The sequence below is a fragment of the Bubalus kerabau genome, chromosome 2, assembly GCF_029407905.1.
Source record: "Bubalus kerabau isolate K-KA32 ecotype Philippines breed swamp buffalo chromosome 2, PCC_UOA_SB_1v2, whole genome shotgun sequence".
NCBI lineage: Eukaryota > Metazoa > Chordata > Mammalia > Artiodactyla > Bovidae > Bubalus > Bubalus kerabau.
This window is the reverse complement of record NC_073625.1, coordinates 188478536-188505817: the sequence shown is the minus strand read 5'-3', so window position 1 is coordinate 188505817 and position 27282 is coordinate 188478536. Positions and strand designations below refer to the sequence as shown.

General features: G+C 49.1%; 1 protein-coding gene across 3 annotated transcripts in view; it reads left to right on the top strand.

Moving 5' to 3' along the window:
* The first annotated feature begins 1706 nt into the window (after positions 1–1706).
* Positions 1707–27282, top strand: part of C2CD2 (C2 calcium dependent domain containing 2) — a 66217-nt gene continuing 40641 nt past the window's right edge. For all 3 annotated transcript variants that reach the window (XM_055569734.1, XM_055569733.1, XM_055569735.1), the window contains exons 1-2: positions 1707–2357; positions 14469–14567. In XM_055569734.1, coding sequence (XP_055425709.1) covers positions 2085–2357; positions 14469–14567 — 372 coding nt within the window. In that variant the 5' untranslated portion in view covers positions 1707–2084. The remainder of the gene's footprint in view (positions 2358–14468; positions 14568–27282) is intronic.

Genomic DNA, 27282 nt, shown 5'->3' with positions numbered 1-27282 from the left:
CCCAGGGATCAAACTTAGGTCCCCTGTGTCTCCTGCATTGGTAGGTGGGTTCTTTACCACTGAGCCACCTAGGAAGTCCATACTTCAGTAAAATTAAAACAAAAAAAAAACAAAAAAACCTCATCCATCCTCATCTCCTTGCCTCCAGTCTCTAAGCCAGAAATGTCCTCTTCTGTGGCGGCCCATTCTCCCCCATGCCATGCACCAGGCCTGTGTTAAACCCTTCTTGTGGACCCTTGGGATCCCCTTCTAGTTGGTCTCTCTGCCCTCTCCCACTTTCTTGCAATCTAGTCCCACATGTTGCTAGGTGTGATCTTTGTAAAATTCAATTTTTCCACTCTGCTTAAGACAGGTTGTTGCTTCTCCTTTTCTGTGGCACAATCTATTATCTATAACTCAGGTGCTCCAGGTGCAGCCTCTGCCCCACCTCCTACCCTCCTGCAACCCTCACACCATCCCACTCACATTCTATGCCTTGGGGTACTGAGCCACATGCAGGCCTCAGGGCCTTTGCACACACACACTTCTTCAAATACCATTACACCAAGCTCGCCCTTTCCAACCAGCACCTCAGCCTTGTCTCTAATATTTGGCATCCAGGGCAGATCTGTCATAGCATCTGTCTGTGGTTCTCTTTGCTCTATTGTTTCCAGGATTTGTGCATAATAGTTGTCAATAAATGCCACCAACCTCCCAGCCAGATCTAGATCCTAATGTCCATTGGCCAGACACTAGTCTGTCTTAGCAATCTCTCCCTGAGCCAGGTTGGAAAGGAAGGGTTGGGGAGGAATCATTGAGGACCCTCTGCTGCAGTGGTGGGGCCAGGACCCATACTGATGGTATCAGACAGGCAGACCCTGGTTGGCACCATCAGACCCAGCCAGAGAGACACCTCTGTGCCCAGGTTCAGTCAACCCAATTCAAGGTCAAATCCCCTTCATACAGCTGCAGAAGGACAAGCAAATCACTAACTTACGGGTTCAGGTTTGTCAGAATCTCAGGCTAGTGCCTTGAGGCATTTCCTAATGATGGAGGCTGACTCTGCAAGGTGAGGGGCGCCAGGAGGTGTCACACGCTTCCATGGGCACAAACTTCTTAATAAGCCTTCTTTCTGACGCTCCTGGGAGATATCACGGCAGCTCTGCAAGGGAGAGTCCAGACTTCAGGGTGCGAATGGTGGGTTTCCAGGGACTTTCCAAGGATGTGAAAACCAGATTCAGTATTCTGCTGGCGGGCAGACGGCAACCCTAGAAATCACCCTTCCACACGCACGCACACGCATATGCACACACACACACGTGCACACACGTGTGCACAGATGCTCATGGAAGTCCAGCCAGACCGCCCCACTGCAGCCTCGGCGTCGGGCTAATTGGAAAGTCCCGCGCTTTCGCGTCGCCACGCTGTGGACAGGTCAGGACCGGAAGACGCCGCGCCGCCGCCGTCCTGGGAAGGCCCTGATGCGGGCGGGCGGCGGGCGCACGTGGCCGGCCGGCTGGAGGCCGCGGCGGGGGCGGGGCCGACAGCGGAGCCTGACGCCGGGCCTTTAAGAGGGCGTGCGGGCGGGCGGCGTGGGCGGGGACGGACGCGACGACCCAGGCACAAGGGAGGCACAGGCCCCGCCCCGCCCCCGGCCCGGCCCCGCCCCACAGGCCGCGCCCCCTCCCCCGCCCCGCGGCCCAAGCCTTCTCCGGCCGCCGCTGGGCCGCGGGCGGGACGCCTGGGGCGGCGCGCGCAGGAGGAAGCGCGGCCGGCCGCGGCCCGGGAACAGCCCAGACGCCCGAGTCGGGAACGCCGGCCGCGTCTCTATCTGCCAGGTGCGCGGGGTTGGAGGCGCAGTCCTGGGCCGTGACCGTCGCGCGCCGACCGGCTTTTCCTCCCGCTCACCCCGTCCGCCCGGCCTTTCAGCGCCCGGGGCCCGCACCGCCAGCTGCCCTGATCCGCCCGCCGCGCCCCCTTCTCGCCCCCCGCGAGTCCCTGCCGGCGGCGAGCTGATGTCCTGAGCTTGCCGCCCGCGGGCTGTGCGCCCGGCCGGGGGCTGCCTGGGAAGTTGGGGCGAGGCGTGCCGGGTATGCGCCATCACCATGTCCCGCCTGGGCTCGTGGCTCGATGAGGTCCTGTGGCTGGTCTTGGTGGCTCTCTTCGTCGTGGCCCTGGGCACGGTGGGCCTGTACCTGGCGCAGTGGGCGCTGGCCAGGGCGCAACCCCGCTCCCGAAGGCGGGCGGCGGAGCCTGGCGACTGCCAGCGCCCAGAGTCGGATGCGTTGCTCGCATGGATCCTGACTCTGAACAGCTGGAGGAGCCAGTGGCAGGCCGCCTGGGTGACCGCCCTGAACGATGAGGCCAAACGGAAGGGGGTAAGTTTCTGTGAGAACGGCCGTGCTGTGGGGTCGGGCGCGGTGATCGCGGGGTGTCTTCAGGCTCTTCTTCCCCGGAGCCTCTCCACAGCCCTTGACTGCTTCAAGGGGCAAAGCATCCTTGAAAGTTAGAAAGACCGTGGAGACGGAGAACCCTCGATGGGGAATGAAGGTGGAGTGATTAGGTTTTATTACCCTAACGTGAAGCGTGCCAGAGGGACAGCCTGGCTGTTGGAGGGATTTGTCCAGGGGCCACTTCCCCTCTGGCTCTTACCTGCCCTTCCTGGCCGGCATCCCAGGTGGTTTCCCGTATTCGCCTGGACACTGGACCGCTTTTGCACCCGATTTATGAATCACTCTGAACCAAATATGCTTCCATCTATGGAGCTGAATTTTACCCAGAATATATTACCCAAAGGTTTGCACTTAAAATTAGTGACCATTGAGGGCCAGCTACTGGCCAGACGTGTGTTGGGGGCTTCAGGTACATATAATTGTCTCTGAATCCTCACAGTTCCTGGAGCAAAGGTGTCCTCAACATTTTAGAGGTGGGGGAAACTGAGGCCTGGAGAGGTTAAGTAGCCTGCCTAGGGTTACACAGCCCGTGGGTGGCAGAGCTAGGATTTGAACCCAGCTACCTGCTGGTTGGGATAGTCCTCAAACCATTCTGCCTGGCTCCCTGACATTTCCTGATTGGCTCAGAACCTGTGATTGCCTTGAAATGAAGCTTGAAATGAAAACTCAGGGGCTTAGTCTGAACTCTGTTGCCTTGGGCACCTGTGGTTGTGTTCCTGGTCTTGTTAATGACTGGGTGGCTTATTGTTACTTTTAAGGCATCTTGGTTTAATGATGCGCTTCTCTTGTCTGCTGTTTCTAAATATTCCATAGGAGGAATGAAGGCCTGGTGGGTCTGGGGCACTCTTTGCCAGTCCTCCTTGCTCTCAGGTGTACACGCCCCTCCACCTGCTTGGGAACTTAGTGGAGAAGCCTATGGCCTTTTGCTTTGGAAACAGCAAATGCTGTGTGTCTAAACTCTCAGCCTTCAGAATACTCCATGGCGAGCCCTCTGTCTGGTCCTTGTGCCATGGCCTTGACTCATGTAGCAATGGACTTAAAAAACAGAAAAGCTTTGAGTGCGAATGAGCGTAAATCCAAGAAAAGTCCATGTTCTGAACTCTGGGAAAAAATAACCATGCCTTTTGGGTGCAAAAAGCCTTCAAGGTCATTTGACTTCCGATTGCCCTGGTGCTTGGAGTCTGTGACCCCTGCTGCCAGAACCGGACAGCTCTTCAGAGAGCTCCCATTTCTTGTGGGAGCCCTGAAGCCCCGTGACCTCACCTGGACAAGCAAACACAAATTTGTTTCCCCTCAAAGCTGCTGTCATTGACCCCTGCTTGACCGGGTGTCCTGGGCTTGGGTACCGGGGCTGAGTACACTGCAGGCTGGAGTTGTGAGCGGGTGAAAGTCTTGTCTCAGCTGGAAGAGACAGGGGCATGATGTGGGCCACTGATTCTGCTTCTCAGCCTTTTCGGAGCTGATCTGTAGGGCCCTGTTGTCACGCTGGGGCCCTTGAGAGAGTCAGGCAGAGGCACAACCCTCCCTCCTGTAAGTCTGGGACAGTCCTGCTTAAACCATTCTGCCTGGCTCCCTGACATTTCCTGATTGGCTCAGAACCTGCAATTGCCTTGATTGGAAGCTTCCAGATTACCTGTGTGCCTGGAGGGCTGAGAAAGGAGGAAATCTCTGCCCTGGAATTTGTGGGCAGCCCTTCGAGTAACTGGAGAAAATACCTGAAGTTTTCGAATGAAGACCTTTCTTCCTGCTCACTTGCATCTGTGTGGGCGGAGGCCTCGGCTGGGGGCTTGAGTTGGGGGAGGTTTGGCTTATTTGCCTGTCCTCTGCTGTTCATCATGCACTGCAGAATCTTAGACACTAGTTTTTCCAGAACTCCTGCCTGGAAGGGACAATGATATACTGAGTATAAGCTCAAGGCAGCTCTAAGTCTTCTCTGACGGCAGTTGGGTCTGAGTGTGATATCAGGTGGCTCAGTGTGTGTGTGTGTGTGTGTGTGTGTGACTCTGCTGTCTCCTCTGGTACCTGGACGTGTTGCTTGATTTGAATTCAAATGGAAGGTTCTGCAGGCTGATAGGATCTGCTGCTGCTGCTGCTAAGTCACTTCAGTCGTGTCCGTCTCTGTACGACCCCATAGACGGCAGCCCATCAGATAGGATCTGGGTAACTGCTACTATGGCCTTGGCTCGCCCCCTGCCCTGTCCTGGGCCATCTGATCGCAGCACTAGTGACAGTGTGGGTGAGCAGGCCCTGCTGTTTTTAGTGGGTGTCCTGACCTGGCAGCCAGCCCTGCGGACTCTCCCTCTGTCCTCCCTTCAGCTCGATTCCCACTAATCCCCGATTAGGGTTGACAACTCCAAGTCCGCGTTCGGCGCAGTGAGCCAGCTTAGTGGCCCCTTCCTGCCCCCACCCCATGCTGTTGTCTGTTTGCCCTGGCTCAAGAGGAGAACACTCCTGTCACTGGGGGATTGGCAGTAACTCAGTCATCTCGAGCATCTTCTGTGCAAGGTGGAGTTCTCTCCTGAGTGGAGCAACTCCTCTCATCCTGTTTTACCCCAGCTCGTATCTTAGGACTGCAAGGAACCCTAAACCCTCCTAGCAGCACCTCTTCCTTCTCCAAAAGGGGAGACAGAGGACTATGAACTGGAGAGACTTCCCAGTGTTGAGCTAGACCCAGGGCCAGGGGTCTTCATGGTTCGTCTACATCTGCAAGGGTCCATGGTCCCCCATGGACAGAAAATTTGACTTTGAGACTCAAATATTTCCTTCAGTTGAGGTCCAGCAAGAAAGGATCAAAGGGTACGATTGTTTAACACATCATCCCCAACAATGGGGCTCCTGTCTCCAGGGAGTTAAAGATGGTTAGTAACTTGTGGAGTCTCCTTTGACCCTGGATGACCAGTGACTGAGGCAGGGCAAGCTCCTTGTATCAGGGGGTCCTGCAGGGTTTTGACCCTTACTCCTTATGATTAGACAGGATGCTGGGTTGGAGAGACAGATGAGGAGAGCATGGCTGCTCTGGCAGCACATGCCTGGTATTTGGGGAACGCTGGCAAATTGCCTAGAGACCTCTGAAAGAATATGCATGCCTGCCACCTCTCCCACTTCAGACCCAGGGAGTCAGCGGGGTACAGGGAGGCTACTATATGTTTCACAAGTTCCCGAGACTAACTCTTCACTAGAGAAAAGCTGCTGGACACACACAGTGTCCATACGCCAGCCAGCATTCAGTCAGTCAAAGTCCCCCCATCCAGCAACACCTCTCCACACTGGCATTGCAAACACCTGACATCAGCTGCTCTGATCGCGGCTCGGTCCCTGAGAACAGGAAGATCCCAGGATTGGTTCAGTCACCAACCTGGGAACTTAATGCCCTGCCTGTTATCTGAGGGCAACAGTAGAGGTTTTCACTTTGCACTTACTTGAATATTTACAAAGTGGTTTGGGGTGACATCACCCCAGCAGCAGTCCACACCCTTGACACCCACCGCTGACTCTGGAACTGCTCTTTCCGCAGCAGGTCACCAGCTCTGAAAGCCAGAGCCCATGGTCCTGAGACCCGCTACCCACAGGCTGGACAGAGCCTCCCTCCCAAGGCTGATGCTGTTGGGACTACATGCGGGGAGCAGCAGTCTGAGAGCAAGCACCATGTTCTGGACTTGTCTGGGAATGGGTTGCTTGAGTAGGCCCAGGCCCTGGTGAGGAGGGTCATGAAGCTGTTTGTTTCTTTAGTCCTTGGCCCCAGGATTCTTTTCAGAGGAATGTTCTAAATGTAGATGACCAAGACTGTAGGACAATTTGTGGTCTTCATAAAAAAAAAAAAAAAAGGAAAATGCCGTGTGAACTTAAAACATGGTATTAATAGCTCTGCCTTGTATATGAGCTGCAGCAATTTGAGGAGTAAACAAAGTGACAATACTTGGAGGTTTCTTGTTCTGTAATGAACTTCCTTCAAGTGCTGCTCACAAAAATTCAAGGTCCTTGAGCACCGATGGCCACAGTGTAAGCGGTCAGCTGGTAAGAATGGGAAGGTGATCCTGAGTCAAGTCACCCTTCACCTTACCGTTGAATTACTCTCCTTTCTGTTGCTCAAACATTCAGGGTTCTTTCCTGTGTGGGGTCTTCCCACAGGGCATTCCTTCTATCCCCAACACTTATTCAGCCTTTGTCTTGATGCTTTCGAACTGTGGTGCTGGAGAAGACTCTTGAGAGTCCCTTGGGCTGCAAGGAGATCAGACCAGTCAATCCTAAAGGAAATCAACCCTGAATATTCATTGAAAGGACTGATGCTGAAGCTGAAGCTCCAATACTTTGGCTACGTAATGCGAAGAACCAACTCACTAGAAGAGACCCTGATGCTGGGAAAGACTGAAGACAATAGGAGAAGGGGGTGGCAGAGGATGAGATAGTTAGATAGTATTGCTGACTCCGTGGACTTGGATTTGAGCAAACTCTGGGAGACGTTGAAGAACAGGGGAGCCTGGCATGCTGCAGTCCATGGGGTTGCAAAGAGTCGGATGTGAATGAGCGACTGAAAAACAGCAGCAGTATTTCAGGTCTCAGAGCAAAAATCCCTCCTCCCCATTTTTTGGTGAATGCTGCCCCACTCCCACCCCAGCAGCACTGTGGGGTCACTGGTGCCCTCATCAGCTCCCAGGATTGTGAGGGAGGCCATAGCTCTGTCCATCCAGGCGCAGCCCACCCAGTGCCGAGTGCTCAGCTGTCTCAGGGCATGAATAACAGCCCCTGTTAGAAACTTGTCAATGAAGGGGAGAAACGGTGGTGATGTACCTCAGCCTGTCTGGACTCAGGCCTCCCCTGCTTGGGAGCTGGCCAAGCCTGGGCCAAGCAAGCTGTTTAATGTGCGTTGTTTTTCACTTGTAAAGCATCAACCTAAAGGAGGCTCATTGATGACTCTGCAGATTGTCGGTAGAAACGAGGAAGAGATGCCAGTTCAGGTTGTTCTTTGCACTCACCCATTCTCTCAGCAAGATGGGGATTCAGGGGAAGGAAGAGTGGGTGTAGTGTTAATGTCAACTAAAATGCAGCCAAAGCTAACTTCCACTCCCGCCAGCCCCCCTGGCTTGTTGAGTAGGGAGGGGACCTCTTGAGCTGCTTGGAAGAGCTGTGTCTTCTCTGCTTAGGTTGGAAGGCAGCTCTGGGGCTGTGTGACCTTGGGGAAACCCTGACCTCTCTGTGCTTCATCTCTGGAAGAGGATAACTTGGGGTTCAGTCTGGGAAATGGCAGCTAGTCCAGATGAGATGAGATCTGTGTGAAGCCGTTAGCCAATAGGGTCAAGATGGGCTGCTTTCTTGTAATATCCCCTTAAAAAAAAACTTAAAATTTTTTACTGCTTTTAGATTTAGAGAAAACTTGTAAAAACAATTCAGAGTCTCTATCCTTTCCTTATCCAGCCTACATAACCATACAGGGCGGCAATAATCAGAAACAAGAAATTACATCGGTACAATGTTACTATAATTCATAGTACAATGATATTAACATTGTAACAGTATAAAAAGTTAACACTGGTACAGTGTTACTATAGTTCATAGTACAACATTAAAATTGTAACAGTATAAGAAATTAACATTGGTACAATATTAGTATAATTCATAGCATAATGATATTAACATTGTAACAGTATAAAAATTAACATTGGTACAATGTCTATAATTAAAATTTTTTTAATTTATTTTTATTTTTGGCTGCACTGGGCTGGGCTTTTGTCTAGTTGCAGAGCATGGGCTCCAGGGCGCACGGGCTTCAGTAGCTGCAGTGCGTGGGCTCAGTAGTTGAGGTTTCCGGGCTCTGGAGAACAGCCTCAATAGTTGTGGCACAGGGGCTTAGTTGCTTCGAGGCATGTGGAATCGTCCTGGATTAGGGATCAAACCTGTCTCTGCTGCATTGGTAGGTGGATTCTTTACCACAGCGCCAATTCATAGTACAATGATATTCAGTTCAGTCGCTCAGTCGTGTCCGACTCTTTGTGACCCCATGAATCGCAGCACGCCAGGCCTCCCGGTCCATCACCAACTCCCGGAGTTCACTCAAACTCAAGTCCATCAAGTCACTCATGCCATCCAGCCATTTCATCCTCTGTCGTCCCCTTCTCCTCCTGCCCCCAATGCCTCCCAGCATCAGAGTCTTTTCCAATGAGTCAGCTCTTCGCATGAGGTGGCCAAAGTACTGGAGTTTCAGCTTTAGCATCATTCCTTCCAAAGAACACCCAGGATTGATATCCTTTAGAATGGACTGGTTGGATCTTCTTGCAGTCCAAGGGACTCTCAAGAGTCTTCTCCAACACCACAGTTCAAAACCATCAATTCTTCAGCGCTCAGCTTTCTTCACAGTCCAACTCTCACATGCATACATGACCACTGGAAAAACCATAGCCTTGACTAGATGGACCTTTGTTGGCAAAGTAATGTCTCTGCTTTTGAATATGCTATCTAGGTTGGTCATAACTTTCCTTCCAAGGAGTAAGCATCTTTTAATTTCATGGTTGCAGTCACCATCTGCAGTGATTTTGGAGCCCCCAAAAATAAAGTCTGACACTGTTTCCACTGTTTCCCCATCTATTTCCCATGAAGTGATGGGACCAGATGCCATGATCTTCGCTTTCTGAATGTTGAGCTAACTTTTTCATTCTCCTCTTTCACTTTCATCAAGAGGCTTTTGAGTTCCTCTTCACTTTCTGCCATGAGGGTGGTGTCATCTGCATATCTGAGGTGATTGATATTTCTCCCGGCAATCTTGATTCCAGCTTGTGCTTCTTCCAGCCCAGTGTTTCTCATGATGTACTCTGCATAGAAGTTAAATACGCAGGGTGACAATATACAGCCTTGATGTACTCCCTTTCCTATTTGGAATCAGTCTGTTGTTCCATGTCCAGTTCTAACTGTTGCTTCCTGACCTGCACAGTGATATTAATGTTATTCTAATATAAGAAATTAATGTTGGCACAATGTTACTATATTTCATGATATTAGCATTGTAACAATATAAGAAATTAACAAAATATTTTAACTAAACTACAGACTCTGCTTGGTTTCCCTTGTTTTCCACCAGTGTCCTTTTCTTGTTCCAGGCTCCCGTTCAGGTCCTGTGTTTGTTGAGTTGTTGCTTTGTGCTTGTCTCCAGCAGTCTGTAAGAGTTTCCCAGTTTTCCCTTGTTTTTTTATGACCTTGACAACTCTGAAGAGTATTGATTGCTGTTTTGCCAAATATCCCTCAGTTCGGTGTTTTGCACAATTGGGCTGCAGTTCCGCAAACCACGGAAGGGATGTGCCCCTTTGAGTGTACTGTTTCATGGGTTTATGATGTCAGCGCGGCTTACCAATGGGGACTGTGGCCTTGATCCCTGTGTTAAGGTGATTCCCACCCATTTCTCTTCTTACATCTTATGTCTCCCTTACCTTCCTCCCTATAGTTAACAAATATCTTGGGGAGATACTTTGAGACTGCACAAATCCTGTTACTCCTCACACTTTTGCACGCTAATTTTGGCATCCATGTATCTAGTCTGCAACACTTCTGTGGAGTTTGCCTGATGATGATTTTCTCTTTTTCTGTCTTTCCTTCTGCATTTATTCATTGGAATTCTGTTGCAAGAGAGAGCTGACACTTCTCTTCCATCTATACTTTTTATTGAGTATTTACATAAGTGTGTATTCATGGATATTTGCTTTATTCCTTGGGTTACAACCCAGCGTGCATGTGCTCAGTCATGTCCAACTCTTTGCAGCCCCAGAGGCTATAGCCTGCCAGGCTCCTAGTCCATAGAATTTTCCAGGCAAGAATACTGGTGTGGAATGCCGATTCCTACTCCAGGGAATCTTGACAACCCAGGGATCGAAACTTCGTCTCTTGAGTCTGTTGCCTCTCCTGCATTGGCAGGCGGATTCTTGACCACTGTGCCCCTTGGGAAGCCCCTATAATCCAGTACCGGCACTATTTGTTTTGTTGTTTAAACTGTTGTTGTTTTGGCCACTAGAAGCTCTTTTGTGTTCTTCCATATATATATATATATATATATAGTATTTATATGTATATATGCTAATATATATATTAGCATTTCCTTGATGGTTCTGCAAGATGTTTGTTGTAGACTCATCTTGTATTTTCTTCTTCTCTGGCCCTGAATTTGACCACTTCTCCAAGCAGCTCTGATTCCTTTTACTAAAGAATTATTTAGAATACAAGATTTGGGCATCAGGGGTGCTTATCACTGCTGGGGTCTCATTGCTTCTAGACCCTCTTAGTGAACAGACCTAGGAAAGATATGTGTGGATGGCACATATTCATGTAACGCGTCTCTCTGCCTCTTATCTTCAAAATCATGACTATGCTGACACCCCTTTTCATACTGTTGGAGAAAGAATAGCAAACCATTCCAAGTATCCTGGCTTAAAACTCAACATTCAAAAACTAACATCATGGCATCTTGTCCCATCACTTCATGGCAAATAGATGAGGGAAAAATGGAAACAGGGACAGATTTTATTATCTTGGGCTACAAAATCACTGCAGATGATGACTGCAGCCATGAAATTAAAAGACACTTGCTCCTTGGAAGGAAAGCTATGACAGATCTAGACAATGTGTTAAAAAAGCAGAGATATCACCTTGCTGACAAAGGCGCATATAGTCAAAGCTATGGATTTTCCAGTAGTCATGTATGTATATGAGAGTTGGACCATAAAGAAGGCTGAGCACCAAAGAACTGATGCTTTCAAATTGTGGTGCCGGAAAAGACCCTTGAAAGTCCCTTGGATGGCAAGGGGATCAAACCGGTCAATCCTAAAGGAAATCAACCCTGAATATTCATTGGAAGGACTGATGCTGAAGCTGAAGCTCCAATACTTTGGCCACCTGATGCCAAGAGCCAGCTCACTGGAAAAGACCCTGATCCTGGGAAGGATTGAAGGCGGGAGGAGAAAGGGGCAACAGAGGATGAGATGGTTGGATGGCATCACCAACTTAATGGACATGAGTGTGAGCAAACTCTGGGAAATGATGAAGGACAGGGAAGCCTGGCATGCTGCAGTCCATGGGGTCACAAGAAGTCAGACATGACTGAGCCACTGAACAACAAATACTGATCACCCAGATTCCAGGTCAATGGCACAGAGTTCATTTTCATCTTCCCCCTTCCTTATCTCTAACTTCCTCCTCCAAGAGCGAGGCATCTGGGACTCGCTCTCTGTAACATACTTATTTGGTCAACTCCAGCATACATATAATGTCCTTTCTGGATTGCTGACCTGTACCCCCATGAGAAGCACATTTCCTGACTAGATTCTCGAGTTTATGTGCAGCCAGGACCCTGTTTTCCAGTTTCTCAGGTTCACTCTGTCTCCTGCCGCTTCTGGCGGTTGTGTTCTTTCCTTGTGTGATTATGTTTGTGTTCTATCTGGGGCTCCTCCCACATCCCGATTTTTCACAGCTCCATCTTTAGCCAGTGATTTGGGATGCCACTCTTGTCACTGACTGTTTCCATACACGTTGGGGTCTATTCTGGATGCCTGGTGTTGGCCCACTGGTCATCTGTGTGTTCGTGTGCTGGTACCACACGCTTGGAATCCTTGCGATTCTGTACATGCATGCATGCTAAGTCACTTCCGTTGTTTCTGACTCTTTGTGACCCTATGGACTGTAACCCACCAGGCTCCTCTGTCCATGGGATTATCCAGGCAAGAATACTGGAGTGGGTTTCCACTTCCTACTCCAGGGGGATCTTCCCGACCCAGGGATCAATCCCACATCTCTTCCATCTCCTGCACGGCAGGCAGATTCTTTATCACTGTGCCACCTGCGAAGCCCACAGAGGTTCTGTAGTGTGTCTTAACGTCTGGGAGAGCTGGTGTCTTGTGTTTCTTTTTCAGTTGTTCTCCTGGCAATTCCTACCTGTTGCTTTTCCTTGTAGATGTAAAGTCTTTCTTTGGTCTGAGTGGGGTTGAGTGGAACGACGCTGCCTGCCCACGGACAGAGTGCAGAGATGCAGGGATTTTGCTGCACACAGGCTGGGCTTTCTGAAACTCCAGGATCAATCAGAAAGGGAAGGGGAACTTTTGGGTCCTCATTTTAACTGAATCATGTATTTTCTTTGTGAGCCTGCCTCTTGACATTAACTTTCCTAGCAGAATATCTACAGGGTTTTCATTCAGAAGGTGCCATGGGTAAGAGGGTGTAGATGGCACCTCCTGATGGGCAGGGGCAGGAGGTGACATCCAGGCTGCTTAAGTCTACATGGTCTCTTCAGGCTGGTGTAGAAGGTACATTGTTTCACATGCAGTCCCAGCAGCTGTGGGGCTTCCCAGGTGGTGCAGTGATAAAGAATCCACCTGCAATGCAGGAGACACAAGAGGCGTGGGTTCTAGCCCTGGGTGGGGAAGGTCCCCTGGAGGAGGAAATGCAACCCACTCCAGTATTCTTGCCTGGAGAATCCTATGGACAGAGGAGTCTGGTGGGCTATAGTCCATGGGGTCACAAAGAGTTGGTGGTGGTCTAGCAGCTGTAATGACTCCCGCGAGGGGTCAGTCTCCTGCCTAGAACTGCATTCTGTGCTGGAGCTGCTCTTTCAACCAGGAGGCCTGGCACACAGGGCGATGTCATCCCCAAGCCACTGGCCAGCAGGTCGCACCAAAGCAAGCTCTAGCCATGGAGAACATCCGCAGAGCAGCCCCCGAGCCATGACTTCATCACTCTTGAGAAGTAGATTTAATTCTCCCCTGATGGTTTGTAGAGGTGAGATTGATGTTGCTAAGATAAGATGAGGTTAGAAGAACGTCAGTGACAATGTTCTGTGCCTGTAGGTGTACGCTGCATCACTGGGGATTCTTAAGAAACAGCCCTGGGCTGACTTCATTCTTGCTCATCCCCACTGCACTTGCCAGGAGAGCTTTGCTGCCATTTGTACCATTTCTATCCCCCACCCTTGATCTTGCCTTGCAGTTGGAACCAGCTCATCACAGCCAGGAGTCTCAGAAATAGATGAGATGTGGTGGGGAGCTGTGGGGCTGAGTCTGTTTTTTAAATACGTGATCAGAACTCATTTGATGATGATGGGCTTTCTGGAGCATATCAGGAAGAGAGTTGAAGGAGAGTTTCGTTCCAGGTTCGTATTGTTGGCATATGTGTTCAGCCTCACAAGAGAACTTATTTTTTTTAAAAACCAAGACCTGGTTGGTAATCCAAGTCCTGATTTATTCTTTCATAAAGCATTAGTCTTGTTGCCTTGTGGTCGTATTAATTGATTTGCATGTCTTGCATTGAAGATTTTAATTGTAAGAACCAAAACTTAATGCAGAATTTTAATGCAAGATTTTAATTGCAAGAACTTGTCACCTGCCAGAGTGACAAGCTGTGGAGGACATTTCTGGGAGGGTATGAGAGGATGTGGAGAGCTGAAGGTGGAGTTAAACCAGGAGACCATGGAGGGCAGGAGCCTGGCAGCTCTGGGGATCCTCAAAGCAGGGACTCAGGAACCTTATCCTTGAGCAATACTGCCGGCTGGCTCATTTCCAGGCTAGGAATCCTAAATTCCATGGAGAAGCACCTGTCTGCTCCCCATGGGTTCCTGCCCACCTGCCACTTGGGCACTGGGAGAAGAGGGTAATCTAAAGAGAGTGCCCGCATCCCCGTGGGGCAGGGAGAGGTGATTCTCTGAAACTAGGGAGAGAGCTTTCCTAGAGAAAGGGGAGAACACAGCCCATGTACCTGCTGTGCCCCACCTGCAGGCCAGCTGCGCACCCACCCTCCTGGGAGCCTGGGTTTCTCCGCTCTCATTGTGAACCTGAGCTCTCAAAACCCTTCTGCCACCTTCATTGCCACATTTTTTATTTTGTCTCTGAGTTTCTTACTGATATTTGTCCATAGCTGCTCTTCAGAAGCACACATTGAACTCAATGAAGTCATATCACATCTTCTTAGAGCTGCAGAGCTTTGCAGCAAGCACGTCATCTCCTTTAGAAAGTAGCTCCCCCTGCCCCCCACCCTCCCAGGGCACTGTCTCCTCACTCTGCTCTTCTGTTCCAGGGCCCGCTGCTCCTCTGCTTCCAGGAGGACCTGCTGCAGCCACCCCTGGAGCTGACTGTGCAGCAAGTCTCCAGCGTGGCCCGGTCAGCCCAGGAGAAGGTGAGTCAGGCGCCGTCACCTGCTGGAGGCCTTTCCTCACCCAGGAAGCCAATTTAAAACTGGGATGTATAACTGGGTCACTTTACTATACACCAGAGATTGACACAACATTGTAATCAACTATACTTCAATTTTTTTTTTTTTTAAACTGGGGTGGGGGAATTTATTCTTAGAATTATTGAAAATGCCAGACATCTTACACCAAAAAAAATAAATAAAATATGGCCCATCACTGATGAATGGATAAATAAAATATGGCATTCCCACATGATGGAGTATTATTTGGCCTCATGAAGGAATGTGATTCTGACACGTGTTCCCACGTGGACGAGCCTTGAAGACATTCCACTAAGCGGAAGAAGCCAGACATGACACATATTATGAGATTCCATTCTCATGAAATATTCAGAATAGATAAATCAATAGAGACAGAAAGTAGACAAGTAATGTCCAGGGCCTGGGAGTGGGCTGTGAGCAGTGACTGCTAATGGCAATGGGATTTTAGGGGGTGATGAAACGTTCTAAAGGTGGTGCTGGTGATGCTCGTACAACAATGTGAAATATATTTAACATATATTTAATATATTTAAAAGCCATTTGATTGTATAGTTTAAATGATCAGATTATATGTAAATTTATATACATATCAGTTCAGTTCAGTCGTGTCCGACTCTTTGCGACCCCATGAACTGCAGCACGCCAGGCCTCCCTGTCCATCAACCAACTCCCGGAGTCCACTCAAACCCATGTCCATTGAGTTGGTGATACTATCCAACCATCTCATCCTCTGTCATCCCTTTCTCCTCCTGCCCTCAATCTTTCCCAGCATTAGGGTCTTTTCAAATGAGTCAGCTCTTTGCATCAGGTGGCCAAAGTACTGGAGTTTCAGCTTCAACATCAGTCCTTCCAATGAACACCCAGGACTGATCTATAAATTTTGTTAAATTATAAACATACATTTTATAATTTATAAAATGTTGTTTAGTCGCTAAGTCATTTCCGACTCTTTGTGACCCCAAGGACTGGAACCCGTCAGGCTCCCCTGTCCAAGGGATTTCCCAGGCAAGAATACTAGAGTGGGTTGCCATTTCCTTCTCTAGCAGATCTTCCCGACCTGGGGGTGGAACTCATGTTTCCTGTATTGGCAGGCGGGTTCCTTACCACTGGGCCACCAGGGAAGCTCTAGATTTATATAGGTACACTTATAAATAATATGTGAATAATTCTGTAGCATGGTATATAGATTTTAGCCATTTAGCTATTACACAGAGTTTATTTTATAGTTGCTAGCAGTTTACAGGCTGAAATTACTTGTTACACTGGTCAACTACCATAAAAAATGGGAAGAATTTTTTGTAATAAAAAGTCTCTGCGAAGTGCTGAGAGACTCTTAAGTGTAAGCTTCCTCTTGGATCTTGATGTTTTATTGTCAAGTTAAATGCATACTATTTAGCAGACTGTGAGGAGGAGATACCTGGCTGGCCCCTGGGCCCAGAAGGAGCTCCCACTCAGCCCCTGGAACCCCGTCCCTGTGTATCCCCGCCCACCCCCACCCCGGGTCAGCTGAACATCATTTGTGCATTTCAAATGTTTATTGTTTTGTGTGTCCTTTTTCCCAACAAGCTTTCTCTTTATAAGAACATGGCAGTTTGAATGTTCACCCAGGTTGGTTTTTGGGGCTCTAGTTCATTAGCTGGAACTGCATTTCATGACTCTGGGTGGACACAGGCAGCTTTGTCCACCTTCCGCAGATGGACAATGAGATGGTTTTCTCTTTTTCACAAGTGCAGCGAGGCTGCCCTGAACTGTCTCCTGAGTCCTCAGACTCAAGCCTGGGAGTATCTCTGGGGCAGGTGTGGGGTTCCTGGGTTGTAGGTACACACAATCAGCTCTACCATGGACTCCAGAATTGGTCACCCAGGCACTGACCCAGCGTCCTTTGCCCTGGCAATACAGAAGGGCTCTCTCTCCCCATGCCCTGGTGGATCCTGGAGTCTCAGAGCTCCATAACCCCTGCAGGAAGCATAGGAAATCCCTGGGAGATGTTGGGAGAAAACTGGTGGCAACAAGGCAGGATACTGGCACCAGCACAGCCCGTGAGAGCTGGAAGGGGCCCCGTGAGCAGATGGTGCAGTGCCCAGGTTTCAAAAGCTAGGGGTCTGGGGGCAGCTTGCTATAGGCCTGGCCTACCTGAGTCCCCTGCTTGGGATGTGCCCCTGTGCATTGATTGAGTGCCCTGCTGCTGCTGCTGCTGCTGCTGAATCACTTCAGTCATGTCTGACTCTGCGTGACCCCACAGATGGCAGCCCACCAGGGTCCCCCATCCCTGGGATTCTCCAGGCAAGAACACTGGAGTGGGTTGCCATTTCCTTCTCCAATGCAGGAAAGTGAAAGTGAAGTCGCTCAGTTGTGTCCGACTCTTAGCGACCCCATGGACTGCAGCCTACCAGGCTCCTCCATCCATGAGATTTTCCAGGCAAGAGTACTGGAGTGGGGTGCCATTGCCTTCTCCAGATTGAGTGCCCTATTATTGACAAATAAGCCTAAAGTCCCTTTGTGATGGACGGTTTCTGTTCCCTGATTTCTGACACTGTCAGTATTAAGAGAACAGAGCTCAGAGACTGGCCTGGAGGTGCTGGAGAGGGAGCAGGGATGAGAAATGGCCATAGACCATTTTTAAAGGTCTTGATATATAGATAGTACCAGAAACGCAACGTTTGGAAAGTGGATGGTTAAACTGTGTTTGTTTTAATATCATGGCAGAAATATTGCACACCCATCAAAAAGTTGAAAACAATGTATAGAAGTTGCACAGGCTTTTTTTTTTTTTTTAAGCCTGTCATTAACTCTTTTTTAAACATTTAATTAATTATTTTTTTATTTTGGTTGTATTGGGTCTTTGTTGCTGCCCTCGGGCTTTCTCTAGCTGGGGCAAGTGGGAGGCTACTCTTTGTTGTGGTGTGTGGGCTTCTCACTGTGGTGGCTTCTCCTGTTGCAGATCACGGGCTCTAGGTGCACGGGCTTCACTACTCGCGGCCCATGGGCTCAGTAGTTGTGGTGCATGGGCTTAGTTGCTCCCCAGCACGTGGGATCTTCCCAAACCAGGGATCAAACAGGTGTCCCTTGCATTGCAAGGTGGATTCTTAACCATGGGACCACCAGGGAAGCCCGGCATCAAGTTTTTTAAGTCTGTCCTCTTCCTCCTTGCTCTCAGCCCTCCTTCCTTTGCTCCCTGCAGATGGGACCACAGGCAGCTGTCCACACTGTTTTAGGAAGCTTTTCACCCAGTAAACTACTGGAAAGTGCACACAATTTTGTTTTCTTTTACAAATTTCTTCATAGTTCTTGACTCCTATGTTTTCTTGGCCAGAGAGGACCTGGGCGCCTGCCAGTGCCTTTCTGCTGGCATCAGGGCCCTCCTCTTGGGCAGGAACCCAGCCCCCTGAGCAATGCAGGAAAGTGGGTTGAGTGTCGTGGTCCCAGGGAACCAGCTCAGGCGCCCTGTGGGGATCCACCTGGCCCCTGGGAAGTGGGGAGCAGGATACCCCCAGGTGCTTGGATCCTGTACGCAACCTCTTGCTCTCTTGGATGTGCATCTTGGCTGATCACAGCCCATTTCAGGGTACCCGCTTGCAAAGCAGTCGAGACTGACTAGTCAATTTCTCTTGTAACGTGTCCCCATGGGAGGTTCCCAAATATCGACAAGTTAAATGAAGGACAGACATCGTCGCAGGAGCTGATGACAGTGCCTTCCTCCTTTCAGGGTCTGAGCCACCCCCAGGGTCTCCAAACTTAGATTGAATCCTGTACCAGCACCGTCACATGTTCTCTCTGTGCAGTGTAATTCCTGAGAAGGGAAAATCCACAGCAGAACCTCAGGATGCAAACAGAATGTGTCCAAGGAATACAGACAGGAGATTCTAGGACATCCACCACCACCGCCACCCCCACCCCTACCCTGCCCTTTCTCTGCTCCCCTCAGAGCATCAGGGTCTGTGTTTCTCATCCTCCTGTCTCAGCCCTGACAAGGGACGTGTGGATGGCGTTTGAGGTAACGAAGAGGAGGAATCTGCCTAGACAAGGGGGCTGGTATATAGCCACATCTTGGATCAAGACTTGAATGGGGCTTGGGTCAGATGAGAATGGGGCGCTGGTCTCCCTTTGTGGGTACCTTCTCAACTTGGGTTTGAACTTGAGTCCCCCTGCAGGACCCCCCAGAACAGAACTGGGCCTCCCCCGCCCTCCAAGTGCTCTGTGCTCTGACTTTCTCCTGTAGCCCCTGAAGACCCCTGTGCGCCAAAGTAACCACCGTTGCAAATATCTGTTCATCAGCAAGCCCCCTGCCCCGGTCCTGCACAGAGAGTGAGGTCTTGCATAGGTCAGAGCATTAGAGTCATCTTGCAGGACCCATGGGAGCTACACATTCCGCACCCTGCAGCCAGGACCCATGGGAGCTACACATTCCGCACCCTGCAGCCAGGGCTGAATGGGGACCTCTCAGTGGTTTACTTGTGACTCTTGACACCAAATGTGTGCGTTTTTTCTTTTACCCAACAAGCAGTCCTCCAATCCTCTGAACACCAACTGGGTGTCCTACAATTCAATTCAATTCTGGCACTAAGTACAGTGCAGACCCCTCAGATCAAGGGCTTAGTCCCACAACGCTGCTCCCTATTCCAGATGCCAACCCTAAGTCTGGCCTTCCTGTACCCACCAACTGGCTATAAAGTTGAAGGTTCCCACAACCCCTCCTCATGCTAGAACAGCTCACAGAACTTGGGAAAGCAGTTTCCTTACTATTGTTGTTGTTTACTTGCTTAGTCGTGTCTGACTTGCTGTGACCTCATGGACTGTAGCCTGCAGGCTCCCCTGTCCATGGGATTTCCCAGGCAAGAAAACTGGAGTGTGTAGCCATTCAAGGGATCTTCCCCACACAAGGATCAAACCTGGGTCTCCTGGACTGCAGGAGGATTCTTTACCACTGAGCCACCTGGAAAGCCCTTCCTTACTATTGAAAGTGAAATTGAAGTCGTGTCTGACTCTTTGTGACCTCATGGACTGTAGCCTACCAGGCTTCTCAGTCCATGGGATTTTCTAGGGAAGAGTACTGGAGGCGGTTGCCATTTCCTTCTCCAGGGGATCTTTCTGACCCAGGGATTGAACCCGGGTCTCCCACGCTGTAGGCAGATGCTTTACCCTCTGAGCCATTACCAATGTCTTATAAAGAACGCAGCTCAGGGACAGCCCAATGGCAAAGGTGTTTGGAGCAGGGAAGGGAGAAGGGACGGGAACTTCCATGCCCTCTATATGTGTCACCCTTCCAGGACCAGATCCTCTCTGAACCCCATTGTTAAAAGGTTTTATGGAGGTTCCATTACAGAGGACGTCTGATTAAACCACAGGCCATGGGTCTGTGATCCCGTCTCTAGTCCCTGTCCATTCCCCTGAGCTCCAGGTGGCAAAGCTTCTCCCCTCTCATCACGCCTTGATTGTGCTGACCTCCTGCCTGCCTCCTGTTGTTATCTAGGTCCCCAGCCACCAGTAATCCCCTTAGCATCCAAAAGACATTCTTATCACTCCGGAGATTCCAAGGGTTTTAGAAGCTGTGTGCCATGAGCTGAGGACACCACCAAATATTTATCCCAAGAGACAAGCCTACCAGCGGCTGGGGTATTTCTCTAAGGGAGTGCTCCTGGGACAGGGCACCTGCGTTCCTCTGGAAGGGCATCTTTTCAGGTGGCGACTGGAAGCACCCCTGTCTGCAGCACTCATGGAGCAAGGCATCGCCCTTCAACTTCTCTGCAGGGCTCTCCGTGTCCTCCCTTCCAGTCCCAACACGCCCCAAGCACATTTCTCTCTCCCAGACTGTAATTACACTCTTACACAAGAGCAACAAGTTTCAGCTGCATTCTCTTTGCTCATGTCCTGGAAGAGCTTTGCTCCAGAATGTTTGACCCAGAAGATGGAGACTTAATTTCTGTATTGCAAGTGGCCCGAGAGCAGCCCTTCGCCCTCAGGTGGCAGCAGTGGCCCCTCCTGATGCACCTGTGGGGGCATGAGGTCGACACGGGCAGCATTTGAGCCCCCTGAACATGACCCGGGGTCAGGCAGATTGTGCAGGACAGGCACCTGCTGCAAAGGCCACACGTTTCCTTAGCAAGCGTGCTGAGTGTCCCTGTAAACTGGATTCGTATGTTGAAGGCTCACCAGGGAAAGCGACAATCATTGGTGCTGAGGGACTGCAGTGATGTTTACCTTGGTGGGTGGCCCTACCCCTGAAAAGTGTGAATTAGCTTTGTTGTCTGTGTCATTTGTAAATAAATAGAGGCTTCTAATGGTGCAGCGATCAGCTTCAGGTTAAAGTTTTAAATAAACAACAATCCACGCAGACTGGAGTAAGATCTAGAAGTCAGAGAGATCCAGGCTGGCACCGAGCTTGTCGGGTATTTCCTTCTCCCTCTGAGCCACGGGCTGTGTCTGTAAAGGTGAACCCCTGCCTGGCCCCTGCCTGTGCAGTACCTGCAGGGACCTGCTCCTGATGTTGTTGGGCTATACGGGCTCTGTCTGTTCTTAGCACCCACAGCTCTCCTCCACCCAAGGAAGCATCGTGACCTTTGTATAGAGGGGGAAGCCGAGGCAGAGAGAGGCCTGTGAGGGAACCAAGAACCAGTGAATAAGCAGAGGCTGTAACTGAACCCGAATCAGCCTCCAGAAACAGGCTCTGACTGTGATACACCGTAAATGGTGCTGTTACTATTATTCTTTCCTTTTTTATTATTATCATTTTACGTTTATCATTTCACTTAAGCTCCCACCCTCCCCAGGAAAGAGGGAAGATGGAAAAAGGGGAACTGAAAGGCACTAACCAACCTTTGCTTCCATGAAACCATAGCAACAAACAGATTGAGGCATTTGCTTGGAATTTCCCCCAGAATCTTATTCCACTTGATATGTCGGGGAACCCTGCAACACTCCCTGGGTATGAATTGTGTATTCTGAGCACATGGACTTTTTCGATCTAAAGGCTGTCTGTTATACATTTATACACTAAAATACACTCTGAGAGATTCCGGGGTCTCCTCTGCTCTCTCCAAACCTTGGTGAACCCCTTGCTTTGCAAGTGTGTTGTTGTTCAGTCACTGAGTCATGTCTGACTTTGCAACCCCATGGACTGCAGCACGCCAGTCCTCCCTGTCCCTCACCATCTCCCAGAGTTTGCCCAAGTTCATGTCCATCCAACCATCTTATCCTCTGCCACCCTCTTCTCCTTTGCCAGGGTAGTGGAACACGAAGTTGTAGTTGCAAATAGGAAATTTGGTTGACTTTTTTTTTTCTGGATGAGTGAATATTTATTTATTTACTTCTGGTTGTGCTGGGTCTTCATTGCTGTGCAGGGACTTTTATCTAGTCGTAGCGGGGACTACTCTCTAGTTGTAATGCAACAGCTTCTTCTCACAGCGGCTTCTCTTGTTGCAGAGCATGGGCTGTAGGCACACGGGCTTCCGTAGTTGCAGCTCCTGGGGTCTAAAGCGCAGGCTCAGTAGTTCGGTGCACGGGCTTAGTTGCCTTGCAGCATATAGGATCTTCTCCACCCAGGAATGGGACTGGTGTCCCCTGCATTGACAGGCAGATTCTTTACCACTGAGCCACCATGGAACTAATTGACTTTTTTGTTTTGTTTTGCATGACTTGAAATTCCAGGTGCCCTATTAGCCTGGTATTTATGCTAAAGTTCTAACAACTTGTGAAACTGTTTTGAAGCAGGGTCTTTCCAAAGGCAGGTGAGAGATTCCTCCCTGCGGGCCTCACCCTTTGAGGCCTGAATGGGGGCAGAGCTTCTGGGAGGGCCACCTGTTTGTTTGGAGGGAGGCAGATGGAATCTGGGCTGAATCAGCCCTCAGGTACTTTGCCTGCTGTAGACTGCTGAAAGGACCCTCGGGCAAACTGAGAGTTTGCTTGTGAGTTGGAACACAGTTCAGTTCAGTTTAGTCGCTCAGTCGTGTCCGACTCTTTGCGACCCCATGAATCGCAGCACACTAGGCCTCCCTGTCCATCACCAACTCCCGGAGTTCACTCAGACTCACGTCCATAGAGTCAGTGATGCCACCCTGCCATCTCATCCTCTGTCTTCCCCTTCTCCTCCTGCCCCCAATCCCTCCCAGCATCAGAGTCTTTTCCAATGAGTCAACTCTTCGAATGAGGTGGCCAAAGTACTGGAGTTTCAGCTTCAGCATCATTCCCTCCAAAGAAATCCCAGGGCTGATCTCCTTCAGAATGGACTGGTTGGATCTCCTAGCAGTCCAAGGGACTCTCAAGAGTCTTCTCCAACACCACAGTTCAAAAGCATCAATTCTTCGGCGCTCAGCCTTCTTCACAGTCCAACTCTCACATCCATACATGACCACAGGAAAAACCATAGCCTTGACTAGACGAACCTTTGTTGGCAAAGTAACATCTCTGCTTTTGAATATGCTATCTAGGTTGGTCATAACTTTCCTTCCAAGGAGTAAGTGTCTTTTAATTTCATGGCTGCAGTCACCATCTGCAGTGATTTTGGAGCCCAGAAAAATAAAGTCTGACACTGTTTCCACTGTTTCCCCATCTATTTCCCATGAAGTGATGGGACCGGATGCCATGATCTTCGTTTTCTGAATGTTGAGCTTTAAGCCAACTTTTTCACTCTCCACTTTCACTTTCATCAAGAGGCTTTTGAGTTCCTCTTCACTTTCTGCCATGAGGGTGGTGTCATCTGCATATCTGAGGTGATTGATATTTCTCCCGGCAATCTTGATTCCAGCTTGTGTTTCTTCCAGTCCAGCATTTCTCATGATGTACTCTGCATAGAAGTTAAATAAACAGGGTGACAATATACAGCCTTGATGAACTCCTTTTCCTATTTGGAACCAGTCTGTTGTTCCATGTCCAGTTCTAACTGTTGCTTCCTGACCTGCATACAGATTTCTCAAGAGGCAGATCAGGTGGTCTGGTATTCCCATCTCTTTCAGAATTTTCTACCGTTTATTGTGATCCACACAGTCAAAGGCTTTGGCATAGTCAATAAAGCAGAAATAGATGTTTTTCTGGAACTCTCTTGCTTTTTCCATGATCCAGCGAATGTTGGCAATTTGATCTCTGGTTCCTCTGCCTTTTCTAAAACCAGCTTGAACATCAGGAAGTTCACGGTTCACATATTGCTGAAGCCTGGCTTGGAGAATTTTGAGCATTACTTTACTAGCATGTGAGATGAGTGCAATTGTGCGGTAGTTTGAGCATTCTTTGGCATTGCCTTTCTTTGGGATTGGAATGAAAATGGACCTTTTCCAGTCCTGTGGCCACTGCTGAGTTTTCCAAATTTGCTGGCGTATTGAGTGCCACACTTTCACAGCATCATCTTTCAGGACTTGAAATAGCTCAACTTTGCCTGGTGTAGACTGCTGAAAGGACCCTCGGGCAAGCTGGGGGTTTGCTTGTGAGTTGGAACACAAGGCAGTGGCTAATGGTGAAGATATGACTGAGTAGAACACTAACAGCCAGCCTGGAAAAGACCCAGCTCTCTCCTGCCCTCATTTTAAAGGCAGTGTCTTTTAATGCATAGAGACCACGGAGGATAATGCATTCTCAGATTTTTAAGCCAAGGAAAGCCCACATTAAGCTGCATTATGTAGTAACAGTGCCTCCTGGTAGTGTTGTTGTTCAGTCACTCAGTCGTGTTGGACTCTTTGAGACCCCATGGACTGCAGCATGTCAGGCTTCCCTGTCCTTCACCATCTCCTGAAGTTTGCTGGGAGACTCATATCCATTGAGTCAATGATGCTATCTAACCATCTCATCCTCTACTGCCCTCTTCTCCTTTTGCCTTCAATATTTCCCAGCATCAAGGTCTTTTCCAATGAGTTGGCTCTTCACATCAGGCCAAAGTATTGGAGCTTCAGCTTTAGCATCAGCCCTTCCAATGACTATTCAGGCTTGATTTCCTTTAGGATTGAGTTGTTTGATCTCCTTGCAGTCCAAGGGACTCTCAAGAGTCTTCTCCAGTACTACAACTTAGCATCAGTTCTTCGTCCTTCACCCTTCTTTATGGCCCCACAGATCAAACCCGTGTTTCCTGCATCTCCTGCATTGGCAGGCAGATTCTTTACCACAGGTTCAATCCCTGGGTTGGGAAGATCTCCTGGAGGACGGCATGGCAACCCACTCCAGTATTCTTGCCTGGAGAATCCCATGGACAGAGGAGCCTGGCGGGCTATAGTCCATAGGGTCACAAAAGAGTCAGACATGACTTAGTGACTAAACAACAACAGAGAATCAGACGAGAGTAAAGTAACTTGTCACACATGCGCCTGGAAGCCCGAGCCATATCAAACAGCTCGGTATAATTGGGATGCTCTGAGGACCCAATGTATAAACTTCAGAAGGGAGCCTTATGAACAGGTCTGTGTTTGGGGTAGGAAGACTCTAGGGTCAAGATCGGGGTCTCTACCTGTTTGTCTGTATTTAATAGACATCAACCCTGGTCACTCTGGCACTGGTTGGAAGGGTCTGCTTGACCTTGCATCGGGTGATCCTGCCTTCTGCCATTCCAGAGGGGACCCCTTGGTTACAGGGATGGCCCGGCCAATATTTGCCTGGGTTGAGATCATTTAATCCCCATTGTGTATAAAACACCATAATGCCCTGAAAGAAGATTACTTATATTTAAAATCTCTTTTCCATTTTGTTCTGGTCCATTTGACAAATGGGACTTTTACTCTCAGGGTGGAGGAGCAGAGGCTGGCCCTGGTCATTATCCCTCCCAACTGGACCCGTAGGAATGGTGGGGGCATTTTGTTTGCTCATCTTGAAACTGATCAGATAGTTGTTTTAATTAGGTTTTTCAGCTGAACACTGAAGAGAGGCCAAGAAACGGTTGGTCCATATGACAGGTGTTACTGAGAGCATTGGCGTAGGGCCAGGAAGACCTTCCAGGGATCTCTGCAAAAGGTCTCCCATTGTCAATGATTACACCTAGTTTCCAGATGTGATGTGAATGGTAATTGTGACCTTTGAGGCTTGTATTCTAGAAGTTTTAAAGTCTTAAAATCTATGCTGGATTATTGGTTTAATTGCTTTTAGTCAGGTGCTTCAGCTATCCATGTATCAGAAACAAAGCAGTGGGGTAGCTTTTTAAAAAAATTTTTTCATTCTTTTTTAAAATTAATTAATGGATTTATTTTGACTGCACTGCAGCACGCAGGCTTTCTCTGGTTGTGGTTTGCAGTTTCTCTTAGCAGTGGCTCCTCTTGTTGCAGAGCCTGGGCTCAGCAGCTGTGGTGCACCCAAGCTTAGTTGCCCTGAGGCATCTGGAATCTTCCCTGACCAGGGGTGGAACCCATGTCCCCTGCACTGACAGGAAGATTCTTTTCTTATAGTTACTTTTAACTTTGTATTGGTCAGATCAGATCAGATCAGTCGCTCAGTCGTGTCCGACTCTTTGCAACCCCATGAATCCCAGCACGCCAGGCCTCCCTGTCCATCACCAACTCCCGGAGTTCACTCAGACTCACATCCATCGAGTCAGTGATGCCATCCTGCCATCTCATCCTCTGTCATCCCCTTCTCCTCCTGCCCCCAATCCCTCCCAGCATCAGAGTCTTTTCCAATGAGTCAACTCTTCGAATGAGGTGGCCAAAGTACTGGAGTTTCAGCTTCAACATCAGTCCTTCCAAAGAAATCCCAGGGCTGATCTCCTTCAGAATGGACTGGTTGGATCTCCTTTTGTCCAAGGGACTCTCAAGAGTCTTCTCCAACACCACAGTTCAAAAGCATCAATTCTTCGGCGCTCAGCCTTCTTCACAGTCCAACTCTCACATCCATACATGACCACAGGACAAACCATAGCCTTGCCTAGACGAACCTTTGTTGGCAAAGTAATGTCTCTGCTTTTGAATATGCTATCTAGGTTGGTCATAACTTTCCTTCCAAGGAGTAAGTGTCTTTTAATTTCATGGCTGCAGTCACCATCTGTAGTGATTTTGGAGCCCAGAAAAATAAAGTCTGACACTGTTTCCACTGTTTCCCCATCTATTTCCCATGAACTGGTGGGACCAGAGGGGTCCAGCTTTTTGTAGAACTGAATACAAACAGAAACCAAACTCTGCCTTGAGTTAGGGCGCTAATGAATCTGTCAAGGTTCTCAGTGACGTTCTAATTAGCTTCATATAGAAAGTTCCATAGAAATAACAGAAGTCAACCAATCACTGTTTTTTTTTTGTTTTTTATTTTAAGGAGTAAAATGACCTCCACTCTTGAGACAAAGGACAGAATTTTCTATCATGTCATTTGTGTGTGTGTAACTCATCCGGCATCAAAATACATTCCTCCTACAAGGACTGTTTAAAGAGCATTTATTTTTAAAGTGAATAGGCGACATTTCTTATACAAACATTTTTTTGTTCCAACCTTTGATGAACTCTGGAGATGCAATAACATGATAAAGATGTAACTAATCCTCATAAGTCAGTCCTCAGAGAGGGCCTTTACAACAACGGATGAAGACAAGGGTTGTGCACTTTTCTGCCCGTATTTAGAAAAGGCAGGGTTTTCTTTTTCTAACCCTGTGCTGCCAAAAGCTTCTATAGTGGACCCTGGAAATGGACCCCTTGCTGGGGGCTCCCTGTGTAGTACAGGTCAGGTCATTTTTCGATGGGCAGGTGGGCTCTGAGTGGAGCTATGCCTG